A 15,812-nucleotide genomic window follows, 5' to 3' on the forward strand; every position below is an offset into this window, starting at 1 on the left:
ATAAAAGTGATTTACATACTACCATGAAAATATTAGACTACTCTAAATTGGACTGTGTGCTTACTTTTACCAGTGAGTTTTATACTTTCATATGTTTTTATGTTATAATTAGCCTCCTTTTCTTTCAGCTAAAGAACCCCCTTTAGCAGTTCTTGTAAGATAAGTCTGTTGGTGAGGAATGGTTAATTTAAATATAACAAAGTACAAAAAGTTCATTGGTAGAGTTTCAGGTTTCATATTTCCACTAACCTTTAAGAAACTATCATTTGAGTTTAGTCTGTTATTAAACAGAAATGTTCACAATTATGTGAAAAGTTTATTAAAATATTCCTCCTTTTCCTCATTATTTATCTGTGTGAGGCCAGGTTTTATTCATTTACATCAACCAAAATAGCACATTCTAATAGATTTAATTCAGAAGCAGTTATAAAAATACAGTCATCTTCAAGTCTGACATTAAATAAATTTGCAAAAATGTAAAACAATGTCACTCTTCTCACTCTATTTTTTATTGTTTGGGAAAGCACAATAATTTTTATGAAAATATTATTTTAACAAAATCAATTTATTATTTTCATTTTAAAAATTAGGATTTAAAAATTTTTCCATTTCAATTTCTAATACGGTAACTAGTGATAGGTATAACCCAACTCAACCAAAATCTTTAGGATTCTCAAATGTTTAAGAGTGTAAAGGAGTCCTGAAACAAAAAAGTTAAACAACCTAGAAAAAAACAAAGGTATTAATCAGTATGATAGCATTCATCGATTCAATTACCATCATGGCATCCCTAAAAGCCCATGGTATATAGTTACATCTCACTGAGCCACCACTTTGAAACTCCCACCCTGCACCAGGTACTTGTGAGCGTGTAACTTTGTTAATCAACTGTTCAGGGCTGTATCCCAACATGGCTTTGCTGCACTTTTTGTGGCACCTCTGGTAAATCTCATTAGGTAGACCAAAGGGATCAGTTAACTTTTTCTTTATAACTTTTATTTACGATATTTTATAAGTTTGGTAATTTGCAAAGGTCTTGGACAAAGACCAGGGGCTTATCAATAATAATTTATCTCTTGAAGAAACAAACAATATAATTGGTTATGGAGCACAGGCATCATAAGCAGAAAACAGGTTTATAAGTAAAGGGGGAAAACCTAGTGTGTGTTGCTTGCATCAGGAATTCATGTTACCATTTGGCAATATGAATTTGCTTAGCAGTGTGCAGTGTGCTTTTTGTTTTTTTTTTTTTTTTTTTTTTTTTGACAGGATTTTGCTCTGTCCCCAGGTTAGAGTACAGTGGCCCAATCTCGGCTCACTGCAACCTCCACCTCCAGAGTTCAAGTGATTCTCATGCCTCAGACTCCTGAGTAGCTGGGATTCCAGGCACAAGCCACCATACCCAGCTAATACAACTAATTTTTGTACTTTTAGTAGACACAGGGTTTCACCATGTTGGCCAGACTGGTCTCGAACTCCTGACCTCAGGTGATTCGCCAACCTCAGCCTACCAAAGTGCTGGGATTATAGGCATGAGCCACTGCATCCAGCCACCCTTTTTAGTAAATACATTTTGCATGACCGTGTAGTTGTTTACAGCTATTTATCTAGTAAACCAATAACTTACAGTTTTTTAAAGACTTAATGGATAGCATGGAATTATTCATGATATCTGCGCCATATCTTGAGCACCCACTGTATACCTGATGTTGTACTGGGCTTTGGAAATGAAAAATAATGAGTTATCTTGGGGAATTTACAATGTAACATAGAAAGCTTGTATAACTAAATTTGCACAATGAAATATAATTAATGATAGAAGAAGTATATTATCTGGCAGAGCAGAGTGGGGAAAAGTACCAGCAAAGACTTAGAATATCAGCTGTCCTCAATACTTGCACTTAGACTTGGATGAGAAACAGTTCCCTGCACAAGCGGATGACAGGGTTAGGTATGATAGGAGCCATGTAACTAGGAGCCACTCAAAATCTGAGTTTGGTGTGGCTGGTGTGGAGGGTTGAGAGAATATGAAGAGAGGACCACAACTTGAATTACTGAGGGCCCTTTTTTGATTCTATTAGTGAAATCTTTAAAGAAATTGTATTGGTGACAGTAACAGAGAAATAAGGGCTTTGAGGATGAAAACATAGGCTAAAAAAAAAAAAAAAAAAAGCCTAAGAAAAAATAATAAAGTTCAGTATTCAGTGTCCTGCCTTAAAAGCATTTTAGGCATGCAAATATCCCATATATTCAGAAGATCCTATAAAAAATATAAACAAACCCTGTCATATACACATGAGGCAGAAAAAAGATACTTTGTGAGTAGAAACTAATTGAGGTAAAAGAAGAAGAAGAACTTGTTTTAGAAGCTGAAGGCCCAGCTGCTGACTTAATAAAACAAATTATGAGAATTTTATTTATGTGAAAATCCATCCTGTTGAAAAACCGAGTGTTTAAAGTTTTCTATAAACAGCAACAAGGTGTTCTACCAAAAATATATATATATATGAAAAGCACATTGAATACCTGCTTTGAGTATTTGACTTGGAGGAAAATAGCATCACTAGTTGAGTATCTCTTTGATAGCAATATGTGTTAAAAGTCTAACAATCTCACTCTACCCTTCCCTGAGAACGTAAAGGAATATCCTAACCTTAAGGGTTGTGAGACCTAGATATTTCTTACCAAAGAACTCCTGTGACTTTTCTTTGCAAATTTTAAATAGCAAACTGTTTTGTGGTGGCTTTAAGCCTTCCAGAACAAGCGTATTAGATATGTAGTTCCTTTTAATAAAAGTATTTGGAAGTTCAATAAAGGCAATTATGATTTTTCTAGGACCTTTTCCAATTCTGTTATTATGTGAATGACTACCCAGAATTTCCATCAAACACTGATATACAACTTGCTATGGCTACAATTTATTTTGGTGTGGAAATATGTTTGTTTTTCTGTTCTTATGTCTCCCTTCATACAAAAGTGTAATATCCCGGATATGTAGACATATAGTTCTGCCATTCAGAGTAATTCTAATATGCTTTAATCTTATTAACTATCTGGAAGACTAATGCACAGCTGTAGCTGCATTTCTTTAAGTGAGTCTATCATATATTTGGGTTTATACCAAACTAAATTTGTGAACTATTATCCATTTAAAAAATGATTATTTACATAATTATTTGCCTTAATCTTCCTTTAAATAGCAAATGCTCACGATGCATTTTAAAATATTACCTACTTTATAAAAATCCATTCTGAATGCAAATGGGGGAATACCTGTAGTGTTTATTGCATTGAGTTGTTGATTCTTTAGCCAATATGCATTTATATTTTGTCTTGAAAGATGGATCCTATATTGTCAACATCAGTTCCAGTGTACTCATTGAAAGTGGATAAGGAATATGAAGTGCGTGTGAGATCCAAACGACGAAACTCTAGAAATTATGGCGAGTTCAGTGAGGTGCTCTATGTAACACTTCCTCAGATGAACCAATTTACATGTGAAGAAGGTAAAAGAAATAAAAGATTAAAATAGCAGCTAACCTGGCTTTTGTCAATATAACAGTTGATTCAACCCTGCACTGTTAGTGTGTTGTCCAGATCAAAATATATTAGCATCAGATATGACGGTGAGAGACCTTGAGCTCAACATCTGAAACAGATATTGTTCATTGCAAAAGCAGAAGGAAGATTTAGTTTCCAAATTTTTCATTCAGGAAATGTCCGGGGGACAGGTGGAAGTTTAGAGACAGGAATTCGGTGGCAATCTCCAGATGGTACAATTCAGATGATTCTTTTCTTTATATATGTTTATGTTCCTAAAATTTTCTGTAGTAAGTTTGTTTTGAATTTATAATCAGGAAAAAAAAAAGCTGTTCTGATGATTAGGGAAGAAAGTATGTTTCTATATGGATGGAGAGATATGTGGCATCTAAGAGGAAACCTAATATTGAGTCGGCATAGGTAGTCAACAGCAGCTGCATAGGTTTTAGAAAGTGGAGGTATGGCTTTTTCCTAGAGGAAAGGCTAATAAGTAGGGTGGCAGTCATACTCAAAGGAGACATGGAACATTTGAAAACCGTATGTAGGAGAATCACAACAATGATTAAAGTTTTTTAAAATGGGACCTATGAATTTAGAATAAAAGAATTAAAACTTTTAGATACAGAAATAAAGAAAACTGATTAATAATGAGCAGAAAGTATAGAGTATTATGATTCTCAAATGGGAATTGGCTCTATTCTATCTTCACTGAAAACAGACGTTTACAGGGCTATATGTTTGTTAACGAGATAACCACAAGCTACATAGAAAATAAATTTATATTTCTGCATTTACTATACAGGTAGAATCTCATGATACTAAATAGCACTAGAATGAAAATTTCTGTAGCACCATTTTCTCTAAACTCTAGTTAACTGACTTCTTGTTTCCAAACTATTTGATATAATGCAATTCTGGTCTTAAAAGTATGATAGCTGTACACCCTTAAGCTTAGTGTAGTGGCATTTAATTCACTTAACATATATTTTTTAAAATGTCTTTTCCTCTGTTACTAACAAAAAAAGAAACTCTAACTTTATGTTATTTTCCTGAATATGTCACTGATATGAAATTAGAGATACTACAAGACAAAAAATGATTTTTTTCTCCCCCACCAATTCTTTAAAATGCTTATATTATCTCCCTAGGGGATTTTAATAACTTATTAAATAAGAAAAGACTATTTCAGCATAAAGGCCTACATTTTCAATGGCAATGTTCAGATAAATTTCATCTGTCATTTCTATGAAAAAGTGGTTAGCCTCTGTCTCTGTGGTAAGAATACTGGGAACCAACTGCAAAGTAGCTGGCAGGTACTTAATCTTAAGGAATGAAATAGAAGTTTTACAAACAGGTTCCCCCAAGTCTCATACAAAGTATACTAAAACCTGAAGATGGGAGCTCAATAGTGATCTTTCTGTCAATTTTATGTATATAATATACATGATATATATTTATTATATTTTAATAATTTAATTTCTTGATATAAATATGTATATTTATAGCTGTAAAATATATGTTCTTTGTGTCTAAGAAGTTTCTGTCATGATTTATCAATAAAAACTCTGCCTTCATCTTTTTGATAAATCTTCAATCTAGAGGCTATGATAATCACCACACTTAAAAAAAAGTAGAAAAGAAACCAAGTGGGCATTATTTAGGTAGTGTGTTAATAAGCAACACTTTTTTCCTAGAGCTGAAACCTTTATGATACTCCCTTGACACATAATATGCTTAAAGCAGATTGTTTGTTTTCATAAAACACACTGATTTTGCACTATATGCTGTTTCTTTATTTTGAAGTTTTTTTAATGAGGAGATTTGAAAAGTGGACAGAGATGTTCATAAAACAGAAAAAAACTAAGTCATTGCATTCTGTTTCAGTGGTTATCAAGAGAAATCAGTGGCTTTATTAGATGAATACAAACTGAATTTTTTGTGAAAAGGGAAAGGGAAATGTAAACTGTGCTTCAACTATTTGTAATTCTGAGAGCGAAATATTATTGTGTGTTTCAGATTTCTACTTTCCATGGCTCTTAATTATTATCTTTGGAATATTTGGGCTAACAGTGATGCTATTTGTATTCTTATTTTCTAAACAGCAAAGGTAGGTGTGAAGTAGTATTCTTTGGTATTTTTTGCCAGTTGTTTAGATTTCCATGTGTGTTTCTATTTGTTATTTGATATTTTCTTTGTCAAATTATGAGTGGAAATTTTAGTTAACCTAGTAAACTTTTATCTCCAGTTATATATTTACCATTTATATAAAACCCAATTTGTTGTATTTATCATAGACAACTTAGAGGTTTAGATTCTATCTGGAGACTTGTACAGGACATTAAGAGGCTTAGGCTGGTGACTATGCATACCTCGTGATGTGTACCTCTTTATCCAAGAGCTAGCTCTTCCCCTCGAGTCCTCAACAAGTTTACCCATTCATTCCAGATCTTCAGAGTATCACTGAGCCTTTGGCTGAGTCTGATACAGTCCTTATATATAGACATTTTTTTTTTCCTTGAGATGGAGTCTCACTCTGTTGCCCAGGCTGGAGTGTAATGGCGCAATCTTGGCTCACTGCAGCCGCTGCCCCCCAGGTTCAAGTGATTCTCCTGCCTCAGCCTCCCGAGTAGCTGGGATTACAGGCACCCACCACTATGCCCGGCTAATTTTTGTGTGTTTTTGGTAGAGACAGGGTTTTGCCATGTTGGCCAGGCTAGTCTCGAACTCCTGATCTCAATACACAGGCAAAATTTTAAGTGGCAAACTACCCAGGCAGATAGTTAAGTCTAATAAAACATTTTTTAGACTTCATATGATGATGATTTCAAGTAAATTCAGGTTTAATTTAAATTATTTGGATATTTATGATTTTGTGTTTCACCTGCATTTATAAACACAGCTAAAAGTCTTTATAAGTGTAAAGAGATTTCATTCCACTTTCTCTTGGAATCAAAAGCCTTGAGTTCCAGTTATCATTTTTGTCATTGCTGTTTGACCTTGTTTGAGTCCCAGAATCTCTCCAGGCCTCCATATTCTTATGGTTAATATGAGGGTATGGGTTATATAATCTTTAAATTTTCCTTGAGCTATGATATATGTTATTTATATTATTCCATTTTTCTTCCTGATAGAAACTCACTACACACTACAGGAAATTTTTTTAAACAAAATATGGGAAAAATGATTGGTACTGATTGCCAGTGTCCTATATTTAAGGTTGTTTTGTTTGTTTGTTTGTTGTTTTTTTCTTTGTTTTGTTTTGCTTTGTTTTGTTTTTTTGAGATGAAGTCTTGCTCTGTCACCCAGGCTGGAGTCTGGAGAGTGCAGTAGCCCAATCTCAGCTCACTGCAACCTCCACCTCCCAGGTTCAAGCGATTCTCCTGCCTCAGCCTCCCGAGTAGCTGGGATTACAGGGATGTGCCACCACGCCCACCTAATTTTGTATTTTTAGATAGTTTCGCCATGTTGGTCAGACTGGCCTCGAACTCCTGACCTCAGGTTATCCGCCCGCCTCAGCCTTCCAAAGTGCTGGGATTACAGGCGTGAGCTACCGCGCCTGGCCCCATTTAAGGTATTTTTAAAGTCCCAATGGTTAACCTTGCTTCTTCTCCTAGAACTAAGGTGACTGACACTCCCAGGTTGCCTAGAGCTCTCCTGGTTTTTAGCAATGCAAGTCCTGTGTGCCAGGAAATCCCTCAGTTCCAGGTAACCAAGGCAGTTGGTCTCCTTACCTAGAATTGAAAATAGGTTCTCCAGCTGAAGCCAAAAGGCATCTATAAATCAAAATGAGATCTATGTTAATATATTTTAAAGTATTTTAATTTGTTTTGTAACGCAGTATAACATTTGTAAACTTCAAAATAGAATGTTCTTAGGAAGAAGAATTATTGGGACACTAGAGTTCTCGAGTGTCAAGCATGCTAAAAGTCTAACTGAATGCAGAAAGGGTTATTTTCAGTAGAGTTTTATGTCCAATTTTATAATATAAACCAATGGGAAAGTAAAATTCATTCTGCAGAATTCCATTTTGCACCTAACTTTCTGGCAACATTTCTATTTTCCAAAAAAGCAGCTATCATAAATCACAATACAATTTTCTGTTGTTTCAGGAAAATAAATAAATATATTTTTAGATTTTTAATTTGTGTATTTAAGTAATGCCAACAAAAAAAGAACCAAATTATTCTGTTGATTAATTTCAGTTTTTTAATCTATCTATCTTGTGGGGAAATTTATACATAACTTCAATAGATAAACTCACGAAGTATATAAAGTAATTATCTCTTAGTATTAGTTGTGAATTTCTAGCCATTGTGAAGGCCAAGTCAATTTGTTATGTTGTTTAGTTATATTAGCTAACAATATTAGGAAGAAACAATTATCCTCTCAAAAAGTAGAATTTCCAAGAAAACATATTACTTCTAATAGAGTGCTTTTTATAAATAATGAAATTCTTAACTATAATGTTTAGTCAAAATCACCAGATTCTACAATTAATTTGAAATCTTTATTGTTCTCCCAATTTTCCTGCACTAAATTGAATTTTCTGTAGGAAAGAATTAACTTTTTTTTCATTTGCCCAATAAAAACCCTTATCGTCGTCTAAATTTGCATGTTCTACTGAAAGTGGGAAATAGTAGCAAATATTTGTCAGCAAGTATGGACAGAACATGTAGTTCCAACAATTAAATTGATACTACAAAGAATGAGATTTTTCTTAGAACTGTAGGGCTGTAAAGTGGCTTCAGGTCCTACACGCCTTTGAAATTTTGTGAGTCCACAATTCATTATCCAACCCACTTCACCCTGCTTTAATCCAGTTACTTGAGTCAACTCTAGCAAAATTTATAATTTTATTTGTATCTGATACAAAATCACAAACTTAGTTTCAAGTCAGGCTATACTGGTTCCTACCACACAACCCACCCAGCCTTTGAGCTGTTACCAATTGAGGAAAGAAATAACTGAATCAGCCCAAAATAGAACTTCCAAACCAATAGCCAAATTCAGCCTACAGATTCACATTTTATTTTATTTTAATTAGTTTTGATTTTAGAGTGAAGATTTTCCTACAAAGTGTTTGTAAAATACAGAATTTTCACACAAAAATCCAGATTTGGGGATTATCTTTTAAAAAATGAAAGATGTAGTGAAACTGAACAAGGCGGCATATGCTGCAGCAGACAACCAGCTGTCCTATTTGGGATTGGCACACATTCTTTAATGTGCCACCATCCTCATTCCTCCTAATGACTTTGCAACTGGCTTGCTTTATTCATCTGCATGATCTGCTTGGGCCCCTTAGATTTATGGTCTGCCACTGTGACATAAGGTCACTACAACCCCTAGAAAACCACTAGCACATGCCTGAATGCATCATCCTATTCAAAAAGGAGAAGCACACGTCACAAAGTCAAACATCAGCCATTTGGAAACCTTTGCTTCCTGTCATTAGAGTTATGTTCCATCTTTTTATGTTTTGGAGAATGTGAAATATCGATTTAGAGATGCAGAATCAAGAAAAAAAAAAAAAACAGCAAAACAGCAGCATGACGCAAAGAACCTGGGTTTTGGTTTGGAGTCAGGTTCTCTGGGTTTGAGCCCCAACTGTGCCAACTATCAGTGCATGATTTGAACATGTTCCTTAATTTTCCAAGTTTTTGCACATATATATCATCTGCCTCCCTGGGAGTCATAAGGATTAAGTGAAATGTTTAGTGCAGGGGTCACAAACTTATTTCATGGAGTCAGAGTACATTTTTATGCTTTTCAAGCCATACAGTATCTGTCACAACTACTCAACTCTGCCACTGTGGCATGAAAGTGGCCATAGACAATATGGAAATGAATGAAGATGCTTGTGTTCTCATAAAATTTTATCTACACAAACAGGTGACAGGCCAGATTTGGCCCATAGACCTTAATTTAGTGACCCACAGTTTAGTGCAAAATATATCCCACAGCGTCTGATTTATCACTAAAAAATGAGAGTAGTTATTATTAATAATTTGTATTGCTTATTTCTATATCTGTAATTCATTAGTAAGAATTTGCTTTAACATTTGCCCCACTGAGTAGTAGAGGCTACTTAATGCAATTTATAAAATGGAATTTCCCTTATTGCTTGGATTAGGTAAAATGGCAAGTAGAAATATTGAGAGAATGTATTCCTTATGTAATGGACTAGACTGACCATTCACACTGAGTGGAATAGCAACTGATATCCAAAAATCAGGTTACCACCTCTTCATGACAGTGTCATCTCTGAATAGTCAGGAGTTTTTTTAAAAGTTAAATGAATTGTTTGGAATAATATCTGAGCCTTTTTTCAGTGCTATAATTTGATTTTTAAAAATAAACTCAGGCCGGGCGCGGTGGCTCACGCCTGTAATCCCTGCACTTTGGGAGGCCGAGGCGGGCGGATCACGAGGTCAGTAGATTGAGACCATCCTGGCTAACACGGTGAAACCCCGTCTCTACTAAAATACAAAAAATTAGCCGGGCGCGGTGGCGGGCGCCTGTAGTCCCAGCTACTCCGGAGGCTGAGGCAGGAGAATGGCGCGAACCCGGGAGGCGGAGCTTGCAGTGAGCCGAGATGGTGCCACTGCACTCCAGCCTGGGCGACAGAGTGAAGACTCCGCCTCAAAAAAAAATAAAATAAAATAAAAAATAAAATAAAATAAAATAAATAAAAATAAAAATAAACTCCAGGCCAGATACAATGGCTTATAGCATATAAATCCAGCACTTTGGGAGGATGGGGCGGGAGGATTGCCCTGAGGCCAGGAGTTCCAGACGGCTCGGGCAGTGACTAGAGCAAGACTCCATTACAAAAAATGAAACAATAAAAATTAGCCTACCCTGTAGTCTTAGCTACTTACGAGGCTGAGGAAGGAATATCGCTTGGCCCAGGAGTTTGAGGCTGCAGTGAATTATGATTACACTACTGGACTCCAACCTGGGTGATAAATTAAGATCCTGTCTCAAAAAGTTTAAAAAAAAATTAAAAACACCATAAACTCCAATTACACTATTAATTGTACAAAATAGATACATGATTAATTCATTTTTATGACCGAAAAATAATTTAAAGATTTGCAACAGAAAATGTAAATGCATCCTTGAATTGTGTATATAAACCCATACTGATTAGTTAGAGATAGTTCAAATTTAGTCTGTCCCATCTGAAATGAATCCTCTAGTAAAACCCTGTTTAATAAGATCATCTTAGATAATTTCATAATTAACATGAACTATATAGCTAACCTACCCAAGTCTACCCTTTTTCAAGGGTGCAGGTAATCTTGGCTCCATGTGTATTGACCCTTTTTTCGTTCTTTCTTTTCTGTACAAATTACTGATGAGATGTACACTGGAATTGCCTTATAGCTGACATGGAAATCAGCTTCAGATGAAATTAAATGTCTCACTTTCAAATACTAAATCTGGCTGAAAATAAAAAAGCATTAAGAAAAAAAGGATTGTGGGAAAAACACATTTTCTTTTAATAGACGTCAGATGAGGCTTTTCGGGTTTTTTAATTGTTCTTTTTTTTCCTTCTACAATTTTTCTTTCTCATTTGCTGTCTAATATTTTCTTCTGTTTCTCATACTCCAATTATATAAAGTACCAGAATATTTGGAAAAGTAATAGTATTGCCAATATTTTATTTCTATCTTTTGCTATAATTGAGAATATGTAGCTTTTAAGATGTCAAAACCAAAATTTTATATGTTTTCAAGGATTAAAATGCTGATTCTGCCCCCAGTTCCAGTTCCAAAGATTAAAGGAATCGATCCAGATCTCCTCAAGGTAATTAATAATTTTATCTAAATTGTGGCCAGTACTAATTAACACCTGAAGAATCCTGTCATATGTTTAAAGTTTTCTGTAAGCTATATATATCACATTCAATTTTCTTGTATCTCGTCTCCTAGAGAAAATTTTTAAAAATATTCTCTCTTAAAAATAAGAAAATGTCATATGTATAAAAAGTTATGCACTAATTTATGTTTTGTGATATGTTTTGTTACTGTTGTTCTTATTGTAACCATAATTAATCTCTGAACATCATTTGCTAATTCATTTAATTATTATGAGTTTCTTTTCATAGATCTTCATTTTCTTTCTATTTTCTAGGAAGGAAAATTAGAGGAGGTGAACACAATCCTAGCCATTCATGATAGCTATAAACCCGAATTCCACAGTGATGACTCTTGGGTTGAATTTATTGAGCTAGATATTGATGAGCCAGATGAAAAGAATGAGGGATCAGACACAGACAGACTTCTAAGCAGTGACCATCAGAAATCACATAGTAACCTAGGGGTGAAGGATGGCGACTCTGGACGTACCAGCTGTTATGAACCTGACATTCTGGAGACTGATTTCAATGCCAATAACATACATGAGGGTACCTCAGAGGTTGCTCAGCCACAGAGGTTAAAAGGGGAAGCAGATCTCTTATGCCTTGACCAGAAGAATCAAAATAAGCCACCTTATCATGATGCTTGCCCTGCTACTCAGCAGCCCAGTGTTATCCAAGCAGAGAAAAACAAACCACAACCACTTCCTACTGATGGAGCTGAGTCAACTCATCAAGCTGCCCATATTCAGCTAAGCAATCCAAGTTCACTGGCAAACATCGACTTTTATGCCCAGGTGAGCGACATTACACCAGCAGGTAGTGTGGTCCTTTCCCCAGGCCAAAAGAATAAGGCAGGGATGTCCCAGTGTGACATGCACCTGGAAATGGTCTCACTCTGCCAAGAAGACTTCATTATGGACAATGCCTACTTCTGTGAGGCAGATGCCAAAAAGTGCATCCCTGTGGCTCCTCACATCAAGGTTGAATCACACATAGAGCCAAGCTTTAACCAAGAGGACATTTACATCACCACCGAAAGCCTTACCACTACTGCTGGGAGGCCTGGGACAACAGAACATATTCCAGGTTCTGAGATGCCTGTCCCAGACTATACCTCCATTCATATAGTACAGTCCCCACAGGGCCTCATACTCAATGCAACTGCCTTGCCCTTGCCTGGCAAAGAGTTTCTCTCGTCGTGTGGCTATGTGAGCACAGACCAACTGAACAAAATCATGCCTTAGCCTTTCTTTGATTTCCCAAGAGCTACGTATTTAATGGCAAAGAATTGGCTGGGGCAATAATGTTTAAACCAAAACAATGTTTAAACCTTTTTTGCAGGGGTGACAGGGTGGGATATGGATTCTAAAATGCCTTTTCCCGAAATGCTGAAATATGATGTTAAAAAAATAAGAAGAATGCTCAATCAGATAGATATTTCTATTGTGCAATGTAAATATTTTAAAGAATGGTGTCAGACTGTTTAGTAGCAGTGATTGTCTTATTATTGTGGGTGTTAATTTTTGATACTAAGCATTGAATGGCTATGTTTTTAATGTGTAGTAAATCACGCTTTTTGAAAAAGCGAAAAAATCAGGTGGCTTTTGCGGTTCAGGAAAATTGAATGCAAACCATAGCACAGGCTAATTTTTTGTTGTTTCTTAAATAAAAAAACTTTTTTATTTAAAAAATTAAATTAAAACTAGAGGTGAGAAAATCAAACTGTAAGCAAGAAGGCAAAAATAGTTTGGATATGTAAAACATTTATTTTGACATAAAATTGATAAAGATATTTTTAATAATTTAGACTTCAAGCATGGCTATTTTATATTACACTACACACTGTGTACTGCAGTTGGTGTGACCCCTCTAAGGAGTATAGCAACTACAGTCTAAAGCTGGTTTAATGTTTTGGCTAATGCACCTAAAGAAAAACAAACTAGTTTTTTACAAAGCCCTTTTATACCTCCCCAGACTCCTTCAACAATTCTAAGATGATTGTAGTAATCTGCATTATTGGAACATAATTTTTTTTAAACAAATATTTTTTTAGCAAATTTTTAAACAAATATTTGTTAATTTAGAAAACTTTAAAGTGTTTGCACAGATCAACTTACCGGGCACCAAAAGAAGTAAAAGCAAAAAAAGAAAACCTTTCTTCACCAAATCTTGGTTCATGCCAAAAAAATACATGCTAAGAGAAGTAGAAATCGTAGCTGGTTCATACTGACCAAGATGCTTAAGTGCTGCAGTTGCACATGGAGTGAGTTTTTTAGTGTGTGCAGATGGTGAGAGATAAGATCTATAGCCTCTGCAGCAGAATCTGTTCACACCCAACTTGGTTTTGTTACATAATTATCCAGGAAGGGAATAAGGTACAAGAAGCATTTTGTAAGTTGAAGCAAATCAAATGAAATTAACTGGGTAATCAAGCAAAGAGTTCAAGAAATAGGTTTTTGTTTCCCAGCCTATAACCAGACACATACTCATTTTTCATGGTAATGAACAGAACATAGAAGAAACAAGGTTTTCAGTCCCCACAGATAACTGAAAATTATTTAAACCTCTAAAAGAAACTTTCTTTCTCACTAAATCTTTTATAGGATTTATTTAAAATAGCAAAAGAAGAAGTTTCATCATTTTTTACTTCCTCTCTGAGTGGATTGGCCTCAAAGCAAGCATTCAGAAGAAAAAGAAGGGACCTCAATAATTTAGAAATTATTTTGCAATCCCTTAATATCCTAACCATCAGGTTTTGTTGTTGTTGTTGTTGTTGAGATGGAGTCTCACTCTGTCGCCAGGCTAGAGTACAGTGGCGCGATCTTGGCTCACTGCAATCTCCACCTCCCCCAGGTTCAAGCGATTCCCCTGCCTCAGCCTCCTGAGTAGCTGGGACTACAGGCACGCACCACCATGCCAGGCTAATTTTTTTGTATGTTAGCAGAGATGGGGTTTCACCATGTTGGCCAGGATGGTCTCAATCTCCTGACCTCGTGATCCGCACAACTTGGCCTCCAAAAGTGCTGGGATTACAAGCGTGAGCCACCACGCCTGGCCCTAAACATCATTTTTAAGAGCATTGGGATATTTCCTGAAAAGGTTTATGAAAAAGAAGAATCTCATCTCAGTGAAGAATACTTCTCATTTTTAAAAAAAGCTTAAAACTTTGAAGTTAGCTTTAACTTAAATAGTATTTCCCATTTATCGCAGACCTTTTTTAGGAAGCAAGCTTAATGCCTGATAATTTTGAATTCCCTTTCTTGCAGGAAGGGCTATGAAAAGCTAGAATTGAGTGTTTAAAGTTCAACATGTTATTTGTAATAGATGTTTAATAGATGTTCTGCTACTTTGCTGCTATGGTTTTCTCCAAGAGCTACATAATTTAGTTTCATATAAAGTATCATCAGTGTAGAACCTAATTCAGTTCAAAGCTGTGTGTTTGGAAGACTATCTTACTATTTCACAACAGCCTGACAACATTTCTATAGCCAAAAATAGCTAAATACCTCAATCAGTCTCAGAATGTCATTTTGGTACTTTGGTGGCCACACAAGCCATTATTCACTAGTATGACTAGTTGTGTCTGGCAGTTTATATTTAACTCTCTTTATTTCTGTGGATTTTTTCCTTCAAAGTTTAATAAATTTATTTTCTTGGATTCCTGATAGTGTGCTTCTGTTATCAAACACCAACATAAAAATCATCTAAACCACTCTGTATACTGTGAATTATCATTGTAAGGAGAGCTTAGCACCACTGGATCAAATACATCAGCCCTGGGTATGGAGATTTTTATGGGCTGGGATATAGAGAGGGAAACATAAACCCCTTCCCTTATTTTTTGAGGAGACAAAAGCCCAGCTCAGAAATATCCTACTGGCTTGGCCCTCCCCGTAGGCTGTGACTCCCCATGGGCAAAGGTTCATAGAGCTGTGTATTTGATGCATCATAGAAAATAAATGACATGGGTGTGGGGTGAGGGAGAGTGACATGTGAGCATTATCTTTATATTTCCAGCTTGAGCATGTTGTCTGGAAGGAAGGAAAGCAGCTCTTCCTCTGCCATTCACCCATTGGCCTAACTCAGTTTATTGGACTAGCTGCTTGTTATCATGGGAATCAGCTAATAAGTCAGGCTTGGGAGAAAAGCTGATTAGGTAGGTTGTGTAGGAGCTTGAGAGAGCCATGAAGTATAGATTCCTACAACAGGAGGCAGGCTGCAGGTGAGGTGGCTACTGAACCCTAGGCTCCTGAGCAGGCACTGGATTCTGAAATGTAGGAATCTGGTGATGACATTGATAAATCTACTAAACAATGAGGTATTACTTCAGCAAGTCGAATGCAAAATGCCACAACTTTCTATAATACTCGAGGGTTATATTAAAAAAAAAAAAAAAAAAAAAAAA

The 15,812-nt window shown here is 35.7% G+C and overlaps 1 protein-coding gene across 6 annotated transcripts in view; it reads left to right on the top strand.

Moving 5' to 3' along the window:
• GHR (growth hormone receptor) overlaps positions 1 to 15,065 on the top strand; it is a 320,003-nt gene extending 304,938 nt beyond the window's left edge. For 4 of the 6 annotated variants that reach the window (XM_005556812.5, XM_015451334.4, XM_005556809.5 and 1 more), the window contains exons 7-10: positions 3,341 to 3,506; positions 5,557 to 5,647; positions 11,283 to 11,352; positions 11,680 to 15,065. In XM_005556812.5, coding sequence (XP_005556869.3) covers positions 3,341 to 3,506; positions 5,557 to 5,647; positions 11,283 to 11,352; positions 11,680 to 12,651 — 1,299 coding nt within the window. In that variant the 3' untranslated portion in view covers positions 12,652 to 15,065. The remainder of the gene's footprint in view (positions 1 to 3,340; positions 3,507 to 5,556; positions 5,648 to 11,282; positions 11,353 to 11,679) is intronic. The other 2 variants (XM_065546202.2, XM_073993382.1) reach the window with 1 other exon arrangement.
• Positions 15,066 to 15,812: the final 747 nt, after the last annotated feature.

Source organism: Macaca fascicularis, chromosome 6, assembly GCF_037993035.2.
Source record: "Macaca fascicularis isolate 582-1 chromosome 6, T2T-MFA8v1.1".
Taxonomy (NCBI): Eukaryota; Metazoa; Chordata; class Mammalia; order Primates; family Cercopithecidae; genus Macaca; species Macaca fascicularis.